At 35.7% G+C, this 13,115-nt stretch overlaps 1 protein-coding gene across 1 annotated transcript; it reads left to right on the top strand.

Annotated features, from left to right (window-relative positions):
• Positions 1-1,107: 1,107 nt before the first annotated feature.
• LOC131628884 (protein MAIN-LIKE 1-like) lies at positions 1,108-2,543 on the top strand. The gene is made up of 3 exons (XM_058899693.1): positions 1,108-1,716; positions 1,824-2,207; positions 2,424-2,543. The coding sequence occupies exons 1-3, from the start codon at positions 1,108-1,110 to the stop codon at positions 2,541-2,543; spliced, it is 1,113 nt and encodes a 370-aa protein (XP_058755676.1).
• Positions 2,544-13,115: the final 10,572 nt, after the last annotated feature.

Raw genomic sequence — 13,115 nt, 5'->3', positions numbered from 1 at the left:
AAATCACCCCTCTCTGGAAGATACAGAAGAAGAAGAAAAATTCAATTGATTTAGCTTATTTAACATATGACTCGAATAACTAAATAAAATAATAATACGAAGTTAATAATATGAAGTTAAATTTTATATATAATATGTGTAGATAGATTAGCTAAAAATGAAATTTTCCATTCAAAAGTTGTTTGTAATTATGATAAGTGACCTAATTTCGATTAGCATCTCTTAGATACCGATTTGTTTGAAATTCTATTTTTCGAAAATTATACCCTGTACCCCTACATTTATCCCAATACCCCTACCAAAAAAATTTTCGGACAAATTTACCCCTGTATAAATAGTAAAAATATCAAATTTTTCACTCATTGTAACAGTTTCGTTTGAAAGTGGTAGGAGAGAAATTTTTTCGTCCAAAACCGGATAACCAAAGCATCAGAGTTCCGGTTCTTACAATTCAAGAAAGCAACCAACCGGACAACCCAAAAGTGAGTTATCCGGTTCTTCTAGGCCTCGGACGGACAACCCAAGAGTGGGGTTTCCGGTTCTTCTTTTCACTAGCCGGATAACCCAACAATAGGGCTTCCGGTTCTTCAATCTCTCAGCCGGATAACCCCCCCTTGGGGTATCCGGTTCTTTTTTTTTGTTTTTTATTTATTTATTTTTTGTTTTTATTATTTTATTTAATTTTTAATAACATTTTATTTAATTTTTAACTATATTTTATTTTTATTTTTTAGTGGTTCGAAGAAGAGGAGGTGCGATTGACGGAATGCGTTAAAGAGGAAGACAACGTCGAGAGGCTGATGGCGAGGGACAGCAGGGAGCTGCACCTGAGGTTGGTCCACAGCACCCGGGATTTCCCGGAGGACCGACTGATACTTCTTTATTGATTAGATATCAGAACCATGTTGTCTATCATTTATGGTTAGGCGAGGTACGTAAATGTTTTCTTTTAGGTTCATTAATTTAAAAATTTATGTTGAATAATTTTAAATTATATGTACTTATATATTAACACATATATTTACAAATTATTTTCAGGAGAGACGACCAAAGCCAACTTTAAAGGATGCTGCACATGGCAGCAAATTAATAGGATAGGTTCTGACAATGCTCCCAAGGCAGATGAATGATTGGTTAATTGCATCTGGTCTGCCATCTTTGCAGTATACTAGTTTGGCCAGGGTAGATACGCATCTTTTATCTACTTTTGTTGAGAGATGGCATCCTGAAACATCGTCATTTCATATGTCGTTCGGCAAGATGACCATTACGCTAGATGACGTTTCATGTCTTCTTTATGTACCGATTAGGGGCGAGTTGGTTGACCCCGATTTTGTTGTCACAGATTATGATGCTATCCATAATGCTGTTGAGTTGTTTGGTGTCTCTTTGAGTGAAGCATCTGAGGAGGCTTCTTCCGTAAGGGGTCCTTACTATAAATTGGATTGGTTGAAGCAAGTTTTTGAGCAACAAAGAGCTGCAAATAACTTTACAGGTGCTATGAGAGCATACATGATGTTGCTATTAGGTTGTACTATTATTGCCGACAAGACTTTTACTCTTGTCGAGGCAAAATATCTACCACTGTTGAGAGATTTGAATACTTGTGGAAGATATTACTGGGGGGCAGCTGCACTGGTTACTCTATACAGATACTTAGGGGATGCTTCATTTTATTCGTGCAAACAGCTTGGTGGTTATGCCTCTCTTCTTCAGGTACAAAATTTTACTTATGATTTAGTTATACTAAATTATTTAATTTTTTAGTTTAATTTAGTTTATTATAATTTAGATTAATTTATAATAGTAATGTTTTGTTACAGTGTTGGATTCATGAGTATTTTCCAACTGTTGGAAAGAGAGGTACTTCTGGGTTATGTGGCATTGATAGTCCAATGGCTAGGGTGATGAAATGGGAATATAGGCAGGGGACGCAAAAAGTGGCTGACATCCGAGCTGTGTTAGATCAGTTGACCCCTCACGATATCGTCTGGCGCCCTTTTGAGGATCATAGGGTGCACCGTCCTTTTGATGATATTTGTTTGTTCCGGGGTGGTTTGAAGTGGTATGGTACTGTAGTTCTATATTTACTTGACAGATGCATGCGTCAGTTTGGATACAGACAGTACATACCGATTGCTCCTCCTAATGTAGACACACTTGATGTGGATGTTGAGTGGGCTACATATATGCAGAGTGTGTTGCAGGTGATCTGATCCCACGATGATCCCCTAGCTACGTTTGCCACCATACCATATGAGACAGACGATGATTATTTGGCGTGGTATTATACGGTGTCACATCCTCTATTGAGAGCACCACGAGCTGATCAGCCGATGGAGGTACCAGTGCCTGTCTATGACAAAGGACCGTCATACCCGAGGTTATCATATATACCTCATGAGCTTCATCATTACTTACAGTGTCATCAGGCACGTCCTGAAGACGAACAGTTTCTGGAGATATTTAGAGCACTCAGACTTGCACAGGGCGGACCATTACCTAGGGAAGGTCCAATTACTTATGACAATGAGTCTGATTGATGTCACATTTTATGTTTATATTTATGTTTTAGTTTGAGACTTATGTATTATTATGAGACTTATAGTTTGAGATTTACTATTTATAATCCATTTGTCAACATATTAAAATCCAATATCATAAAATCAAACTAAATAGTACCAATGTTGTAATATCATAAAATCAAACTAAGCTGACATAGTTTGGCAGTATAGGCGTAAGTCGTTTCCAATGTTGTAACCGCCCGACAAATCCTACCATCCAAGATGTTGCATCTTTTGTGCGATATTTCTTCCAATCAGTTGTGACAGGTGGCAACGGGAATCCTTCATTCATGTTTACCTGCACATAAAATAAATATCAGAAAAAGTCAAATAGGGATTGAATGTACCAAAATTGTGTTACTAATTACCTGAACCCAATGATTTCCATTGACAAATCCGATGCAGTAAATGGATGCATTAGGTGAATGTGCACTCGTCATAGGAAAGTAACTCAAACTAGGGTGACCTAAAGAGACGAGAACAACGTTATACCGATTAGTTATTACATAGCCCAACTCAGGTAACGTCGTCCATTTATTTGGTGGTTGCTGCCCTAAAGTTTCTATCACCAACGATGATCTCACTGTTGGAAGGCGTTTACCAAATAAATCCTCATACAACTTGCTTCTAGGACCTATAATTTCTTTCTCCAAATCCCGACGAACCATTGACCATCCATCTGTACCATAACCATGCAAAGATGCAATGGCTCTAAACCCACAATTTCCATCATCTCTTACATCAACAATGTCATCAATAAATGGTCTGATGTAATCTGGAAATTGTATAATGTATTTATCAAATTCTTTATTTTTTGAGGTTTGGGATAGTTGTGAACATAACCTCTTTGAAGATTTTTGCAAACTCGAATGTGCTTGATCAACATACTCATATCCTGAAGGATCACGATAAACATCATATCCCACAGGTCTCTTCACTTTCTTCTTAACCCTTCCTTTGGTTTTAATTTTTTCAGGCGGTGGACACATCTTTGTTGTAGTCGGATAAGCAATCTCACACACTCTGCTTTTTAATGCTCTTTTTCCGACAACATTTAGTGACCTCCACCTTTTCCAAATTTCATCGATTGCATTTGTCATGTCTACTTCTGATCCATCATCTGCATCTACATCTTGATTTCCTTCCATACTTAGTTTTCTCCAATGAATATGAATAGCCTCAATTGGTATCGCATCACCACTCAATGTATATCTCCCTAACTCACAAGCACATGGTAACCCATATACGTTTCTATGAGTACATCCGCACTTTTGCGTATCGGTACCTACCATGTCAATCCTCAACCATTCTTCAGCAATCTGCCTCAATGCAGCTCTTGATACTGAACCACGCAAATTTGAATAAAAGGACTAGTGTGTGCATGCTCAACTTCATAAAAACTCTTCTGAAATGAAACTCTAATGTTGCCCACTTGTATCTTGATATTGTCATTCATAGCCTCCCAACATTTGTATAAATCACCTAAGCTATTCTCTAACATTTGCTTAAGTTTCCAATGCGCAGACTCCACCCTTTAAATAAAACAAAACAACTAATTATCTGTAATATTAAGATAAAGAAACAATGTCGATAAAATCACATAGACATACCTATTTGTTGTGGTGTTGCCCAAATGTAACACTTGATTGATCCATGCTTCGACAAATCGATGTCTGTGCGGTGTCAACCATGTGTCATTCACATAATCAATAAAACCTTTGGAGTCAACACCTGCATCCTCAAGTTGTTTCAACCTTTGATGGTACTCCATCTCATCACTAGCCCTTGTAAGTTCAAACCACATTTTCTCCACTGTTTCTCGCATATCATCCACAACATGTTCCTTACACTTTGATTTCACGTTTTTGTTGATGTGAAATCGGCAAAGAAAATTAGTTGTCTTTGGAAATACTGTTTCAATGGCTTTCATTAAAGCAAGATCTCTATCAGTCAAGATTACTTGAGGACAATCATCCTGCTTGATAAACAACTGCTTCAACTTATCCAATACCCAACAAAAAGTCTTTGTCTGCTCAGATTCCATATAGGTAAATGCAATAGCAAATGTTAATTTAGTTGATGTCATACCAACTATTTCAAACAACGGTTGCCTGTACTTGTTTGTCTTGTATGTGCACTCCATAATCAATACAATAGGAAACATATTCAACAACTTCACTGATTCTGGATGAGCCCAAAAAATATCTCTCACAACTTCTGACTCATCCTTTTTCCTACTCCAGTAAACATAACCTGATTCTTCAATATACTTGAGCAATTGTTGCATTTCTGTTCTGGGACCCCTTATGTCTTTTTGTATCTTACCCTTATGTTTGTATATTTGCGTGTTTTGTATTGCTCCCATTAATAATTTTGTAAAGTTGATTGGATCAAATTCAACATGATTTCCATATTTTAACACACCATCCCTCGTGTTGTACCTGACATCCTCACAATATGCATGCTTTTACCGTTATGTTCTTATCTAAAGTTATTGATTTTTCATAAAGTATGAATAAATATCGGAAATTTCAAAACTACACCAGAAATTTTGAAAAATTGTGAAAAATTACTGGTAATTTCAAAGAAATACTAAAAGTTTTCTGTTTTCTATGAAGAAATGACAACATTTTGAAATTTTTGGTACATCCATACATATATTTTTAAAATATCCTGCATGTACCAAAATGATTCAAAAATTTTGGAAAGTCAGGTAGGCAGTGAGGTACTGGAAAAAATTTTGCATTAATTTTGCAAAATAAATAACCCAATAAAAGATATACATAAAACGGAAAATGTGCTACATATATGAATACAAAACAAATTATGATGACTTCCTAGCTTCGTCTTCCCAGTGCTTTATGCGTCCCACATATGCTGTTTCATATGCTCTTGCGTCTTCAATATAGTTTTGTCTCCAACGGTTAGTAACGGGAGGCAATGGACAATAAGGTTTAAACTTCACCTATATCCAGATCAGGTAGTTATAAGAGCATATATATATTCATACGTAAAAATAGTATAAAATAATGATTTTTGCGAAATTGATTTCTCTTAAGCTATTATATTTTGTATGATTTGTTTTATAATATCGTATTGAATGTTTTGTTTAATTTGATATGGACGATGGAAAATTGACCTCTTACAAATAACATATTAGATACCAATGAATTTAAGATTTAATTTATCATCAAAATTTGGAGACGATGATTTATAACGTTTTTAAAAGAAGGTGCAATGATATGCGTGTTATGAATGATATGCAAATGCTATGTTCATGTCTTATCCACATCCTCATTGTAATATATTTATTTATATATATATATATATATATATATATATATATATATATATATATATATATATATATATATATATATATATATATATATATATATATATATATATATATATATATATATATATATATATATTATCTTTTTTCTTTCTTTTTTTTTTTAAGAAACTCCTCTTTTTTTTTTTTAATAATAATCCTTTTTGGTGAATATTGCGAAGAAATTAAATAATGCGGAAATAAACACACTTCATTAATTTAAAATACTTTGAAGAAAGTACAATTTAAATTGTTCAACATTGCAAAAGGAAATAAACACCAATAGAAATAAAACTTCTAAATAATAAAAATAAAAACTACAAATGACTAAGAACGCCTATGAATGTCCTCCTTGAATTTGTCCACCATGCCTCTACAAAGCTCCAAGAACTCCTTCACTTCTTCAGGAAGGATGATGGGAGAAGACTCCGCTCTTTCCAAGCTCTTCGGAATGTCTAAAATTAAGTCATTGCACAAATAGATCAGCTTGTCATAATTCTCACGACATTTCTCATATTCTTCAAGCATCTTGGGAACCATGCTCACATGCTCATTTTCCGTAGAAACAATTGTATATTGTCTTTTCCAATAATCCCCTTCATCCCTTGAAGCCTCATAGATCTCCCTTTGCCTTATAAATACTTGCCTAAGCGAGGCCATAGCTTGAAGTGCCCTATTGTACTAATCGGTGTGCTGTAAAAGTGCTTCTTCCGTAGTCAATCTTCTTGTGCGTTCTTCTTGTCCAGAATTGCGGGCTTCTTGAAGATCAAATTTGAGATTTCTTATTTCTAAATCCGCAACGGGCACTTCCAAAGCTTTGGCCAAATCAGACATCTCAACTCTTTTTCCAGCACCTGTATAGAATCCTTTTTTAACTCTTGAAAACCCAAGCATAGCATCCATCTCCTCCAAGGTAGGAGCCAACTGAAAATCCTGAAAAGTGAAACATCTAAGCGGCGGATCATAGAACTGGATCAAAGCGGTGATTGCTTCTTCTTGAACCTTAACCTTGAGCAAGTCCAGAACATCACCATAACGGCCCTCAAACCTGTTCAAAGCAGTTGATGACATTTTATCCCTTATATTTCTCAATTTCTTGATGTCAGGAACTGAAACGGTAAGGTGGACAATAGACTTCTTAGCATTCATTTTTCCTGAGTTCATAGGTTCGACGTAACGGCTCGGGAGCCTACCCTTCCCATGGGAATGTTCTAGAAGGTCTCATGGGATCGTTCGTAGCCTCCGAGACTTTTTGTCTCTTTGGATTTTGGAACAACTCATTGGTCCATGAGGTTCGAATTTTAGGGGTTCGTTCCCAGAGAGATCAGCTAAATATCCAGTCCAGCCCTCAACAAGGTCGAGCCTCGTATCAGACCTTTCCGAATATTTAACCCACTCTGAGTGGAATTATAACAAGACTCGTAGGCGATGTAGTTCCCCTCTGGTCTTAATTATAATTCCCACGCTTAGGCTTAACAGCAATAATATATAACCCCACAGTGCAAATTATATAACAATTAAACATTTAATGCAAATATGGCAAATAAACATTTAATGAAAATAAAAACAACAAATAAATAAATAAAGAATTAAAAATTTATTATTAAAAAGATAAACCTTCCCCCAAACCCTAAATATGGCAAATTTGCCAAACCCTAAAATGCGCCAAAAACCTAAACCACAAACCACAAACCTAAACCCTCTCAAACCTTAGGAGCATAATAATTAACCTATAGTGTAGTCCCCAGCAGAGTCGCCAGCTGTAGCAACCTGCCCTAAAATTGAAAGGTTTAGAGTCGCCACCTATTCTGAAGGGCGAATAGGAAAACCTACGCAGATACGAGATTCAGGGTAAGTTATTATAATCAGGTTGAGGGAAGGTTTTAGGCACCCTCAACCCTTTCCTAAGGTTGTATCATAGAATAAAGGTTTATGGCAGTATTCATGGTTTATAGCTAATGAAGTGAAAAGGGTAAAAATTAAGATAAAAAGATGAATTGAAATTATAGGGGGGAAGACTCGCCTTGTTACCAAGTGCCTACGTACCTCCTTATGGAGGATCAGAGTCAACGTAGTTCGGGCACAGGGTTGTACGCCTTAGGATTGAATTTGTGGTTTGAAATTGATTAAAGGCTTTTTGAGTGGCCTATTCGCTGTTTTGAATTTGATTTGAAAGATGAAAGTGTTTTGAGGTTTGGCATACAACTCTGATTTGATTTGGCACCGTTAGATGCGATGACCAATGGATTTGGTCAGTATAGCTAACGGATTAAGAGGCATTGTTGGTTACTCAGATCGATAGATTGATCATCACGGGAAACAAATTGAATGTGTTTTAGATTTATAATTAAGTTTTATCTCTCGTTTAATGCGACTAATAGCTTTAGTCGGGTCGAAGAGAGAATTAATAAGAATTAATTAAATTATAAATTGATTAGAAAAATTTATTTCTCGTCTAATGCGCCTAATGGATTTAGTCGGTTCGAGGAGAAATTAAGTTATCAAAAAAAAACAATTAAACAAATTATTCAAGTTATAAAAATTTAATTAATTAATTTTTATTTTTACTTTCACAGGGGGGTGTATTTTATTAAAAGGTAGTAATTCTGGAGGTGTAAATAGTAATAGGCCAGGCCCAGTTTACTTTTGAATCCGGGTGGTTGAGTGTGGTGAGGGCGTATGGGTTTTGATGTGTGATCAAGATCAGGACCGTCTGATCTAGATCCTGCGACCTACAAGGGTTTGGGTTTGAAGGCGCATGGTAAAGGAAGCACTCTGAATCATATTCAGAGATGCTGCCAAATGTCCATAGGAGGACAAATGGCGAAGATCCAACGGCCAGGAGGGAGTTAACCGAGAAACCAAAAAAATCCCCCTCTCATTTTTCTCTTTTCGTTCTCTCTCTACTCCTTCTCTCTCTCTAATCTCTCTCGTCCTCTCTTCAAACGCTCCCAGAAGCCTCCACCTAAACCACCATAACCCACCATATATTCCCAGGAAACCACCGTGACTCCACCACCAAAACCTAGAAAACCGATGAATGTTCATCGGAACATTCATCTCCCAACCCAGAACCATCCAAACCCTTAGAACCCTAGGTTACATATGAAGAACCCTAAGCAATCTAAGAGCCCTAACCCTCAAAATTTCCAGAAAAATCGTAACAACACCACAATCACCAGAACATGCAATCAATTTAAACATTCGATCCTAGCTAAGTGTTTGCGTAATTACCTTATAGTCTTGATTTGTTGGATCGTGTTAGCTCCCCATCGCTCTAATCCTTCTCTCTTTCTCTGTTCATAGGTTCGATTGAGATGAAGATCCAAGCTTGAAGAGGTCTGCGGCGGCGCAAAGCAACTTAGGGTTTCTCCCAATTTTTTTCGACCCCTTCTCTGTTCTTTCTCTTTTGATTTTATAATCTTAGGGTTTAATTAGATTAGGAAAAGTTAGATTTAAGTTAGAGATTTGATTAGGTTAGATTAGATTTGTAAATTGATTCAGATTTACGTTTTGTTCGTTTTTCAGATTTGATACCAATTGTAATATTTGATTCGATTCAATAAAATCTTTTATTTGTGTAAGTTATGATTTTGATTCTGTTATTGATTGAGGTTGGCGTTTTCCGATTCACTATGGGCCTGGGCGTTCTTGGTGAAGATCAAGATTTCCTGAGGATTCATGGAGATTCAATTCCGGCGCTAGGGTTTTCGTTTGGAGAAGAAAATGAATAGGACCTGGGTCGGGTTGACCCGATCCATCCTTTGACCCACCGAAACCCAGGTACGCCCCTTGGTCTGACCCATAATTTCATAAGTTGGCCCAATCACTTGCTGGGCCCAAGACAATAACAAACCCCCCCCCCCCCCCCCCCCCAAAAAAAACAAAAAAATCCAAATAACTTGTTTAATTAATTAACTAATTAACCAATAATATCCCTAATAATAAACCAAAAAAACTAAATAATAATATTTTGATAATAGTAACTAACACCAATTAATTATATTAGTATTAATAATAAAACTTGATTAATCCTAATAACCCCAATATTAATTTTAAAACTAATATTATGAATTAATAATATTAATAAGTTATGATTACTAATAATGCAAGTGGTTAAATGGTGATAAACAAATGGGCCTATTGGGCCCCAAATTTTCTATTTCTAGCAAGACACCCCTCTACTTTTTCCTACGAAACAAAAAAGAAGAAAAAAAACCCAAGTGCCAATTGAATTTAGAGATTTTTGCTATTTACACCCTCTCTTTTCTTTGATCAATTTATAAGGGAATTTTATAAGAGAGCGAGTTTAATAATAGATATATTAAACCCTATGGCCCCTAATTTTTAACACCCTTAATAAATTAAAAAAAAAAGAATTATAACGGGTAAATTTTGGGGTATGACAGGGGCTATAAAAATATATTTAATAACATCATAGAAAAAATTTGTTTCTTGTGGGGGCTTGAGCCCCCAATCCCTTTGCCCTGTATCCGCCCCTGTACATACACACAACCTTCTGAATCAGATATCACAACACAACCGCTGCATTTTAATTGCATTTTCTTTCACTTTTCAATATACTATTTATATATAAATAGTTTATTATTTTTTCTAAAGTCCAAACCCATAAAATATAAGGCCCATTTTTTATGAGACTCTTGACCTAGTGCCGGCCCTGCGTTACACTATATATGAAGATGCCAAATATAAGATACGGTGGCAGGTCAAATTCTCCATATTTTTTATTCATTCCGTCAAACTCAAACTCACCAGTCCAACGGGTCAGATTCAAGTTTAAATCATCATTTAATACATTTGAAATATATTATTTAGCTAAAATAAACAGGTCGTGGTAACTAGGCATATTCCATAAGACAACTATAATATTTAGAAAATGAAAGAGAAAAATTAGTAAACTACAATAATGTTCCTAGTAAGTGATGCCATATTATATCCAAGTACAATTTTTTTTTTTTTGATGATATGCCTGCTCACTCGTTAAAATGATAAATTATTTCCCTGGCGGCATCACCTAATTGGAAATATTTCCAACACATTTAGTTTGATTCATATGTTTTCCCCTTATGAAACTAAACCTAATTAAAATTACCTTATGAAGCAAATCGGAAAGTTTCTTGATTCTTCATCAAGATACACACACATAAACTTTCAAATCAAAAGATTAATAAAGTCTAAAGTAGCCAATCCAATTTTCATGTGTGGTAACCTATATATAAATTTTCTCACCGTTTGTGGAGTCACCATGTTTCTCTATTTGAACACTTTCATATCTAGAAGCAAATCTATTTCCTTTACTTTTTCCCTCTTTGAGCACAAACCGTGTGCCGTAAGGCAAAGGGTTCATAAGTCATAACACAAAAAAAGTTATATAGTTTCCTTGTGAATACTATATAGCACACACTAGCTAGTTTTCCATCTTTAGCATAATGAAGAATCTACTAACATGAATTTGCCAATTAATAGGGAACAACATGAACCATAAAGTCTATCTCAACTACATTATTTTTTTGAGAAAGCTTTTGCACACGTAATCAACTGGTAAGCTTCATTTCAGCTACAGGGTTCTAGTCACTAATTAATGGTGGTGATGTGATGAGTTTTTAGGTTTTGTACGGAATGTGTTTAATTAAGGTATGATGTTGCCGCAATTTATGAAAATGTGGGGAAATGTAATTTTAATAGGCAGCTAGATTGGAAAGTTATTAACATAAATGAGATATATCTTCTTGAAAACTTGGGTTGAGTTGAAATTGGGCAAATGTCATGAATCACATCTCCAATTTATGTCATAGTTTTCTTGTCAAACTTGAATTCGGTTTTCATCTCACATTGTAATTAATCAAGCTAAGCTTATTATCAAATCCACAAATTGATTGTGATGATGAAGTAATGACCTCACACATGATATAGAGTTGTTTTGAATTTTTTTCTTTATCTTATTTTAAGAGTACTTGAAACTATTGTGGGGCAATAACTTTGGACCATCTCCTTTTATACATCCCTCTTCTTCAACCAAACAAATGTAATAATAATTGTTGTGAAAAACGATACCAATAACAAAGTATAATAGGAAATTATGAGAGATAAGAAGAACACAAGAATTGGTTATAACTGCTATTCTTTCACTTTCTCTTTAAACAAGATTACAAGTTTACAAGAATAAAAAATAACCTCTCTCACCTTAAATTAGGATTTGCAGCTTGACAATGATGAGAGACTAGTATGCTATTTATAATAAAACCTAACATACTAACTAATGCGCTTTTTCAGCAAGGCTCATTACACAAGCCAACTTAATAAACAAGCTAACTTAACAAATTAGGGTTTAAACATTAAAACCTAATTTAACATGCTAACAACCTAGCATCTTCGACATCTGCATACTCGACCCATCTTCGACAACAGCATGCACACTTCGACACCAGCATGTGAGCAACCTTCGACGTCATGCTTAACCCTGTCGAACTGTCGAACTAAGAAGCTACCCTTCGACCACTAGAGTTCGATCCAATATCTCACAAATCTCCACCTTGGACCTAACTCTACAACGTCAAGGAACAAACTAGCTTTCTTCATGCAGCTTTATCAACTGCATACAGTGGAAAAACTTGCAGCTCGACAATGTCTTGGTGATCATATCAGCAGCATTATTCTCAGTCGAAACCTTCAGCACTTGGACTTCTCCACGCTCGATTACTCCTCTGACGAAATGCAGCCTCACATTAATGTGCTTAGTTCGCTCATGATAGGCTGAATTCTTCGACAGGTGTATTGCACTTTGACTATCACATTTAACAGTGATACCTTGACCTTGAAGTTTCAGCTCCTTCGCAAAACCTTCAAGCCACAATGCTTCTTTCACAGCTTCAGTTAAGGCAATATACTCCGCTTCAGTGGTTGATAGAGCAACAACCTTCTGAAGTGTTGCTTTCCAACTAATTGTTGTGCCAAACATAGTGAAAACATATCCAGAAATAGATTTTCTGGAATCCATACAACCTGCATAATCAGAGTCGACATATTCTTCGATTACTACTTTACTATCTTCACCTAGGGCTCCACCATAAATTGGGACTCTGTTCAGAGACCCGTTTATGTACCTTAAAATCCACTCCAATGCATGCCAGTGAGCCTTTCCAGGATTCTCCATGTACCTGCTTACAAGACTTACTGCATATGCTATGTCGGGTCTA

The sequence above is a fragment of the Vicia villosa genome, unplaced genomic scaffold (assembly GCF_029867415.1).
Source record: "Vicia villosa cultivar HV-30 ecotype Madison, WI unplaced genomic scaffold, Vvil1.0 ctg.000488F_1_1, whole genome shotgun sequence".
In the NCBI taxonomy this organism is placed as follows: Eukaryota; Viridiplantae; Streptophyta; class Magnoliopsida; order Fabales; family Fabaceae; genus Vicia; species Vicia villosa.
This window is presented reverse-complemented; position numbering and strand designations above follow the sequence as displayed.

Excerpts from the sequence above, each read along its gene's own strand:
- LOC131628884 (XM_058899693.1), top strand. The coding sequence starts at position 1,108 with ATGCTCCCAAGGCAGATGAATGATTGGTTAATTGCATCTGGTCTGCCA. Across the intron at positions 1,717-1,823 it reads GTTATGCCTCTCTTCTTCAG|TGTTGGATTCATGAGTATTT; the intron begins GTACAAAATTTT and ends GTTTTGTTACAG. Across the intron at positions 2,208-2,423 it reads ATATGCAGAGTGTGTTGCAG|TGTCATCAGGCACGTCCTGA; the intron begins GTGATCTGATCC and ends CATTACTTACAG.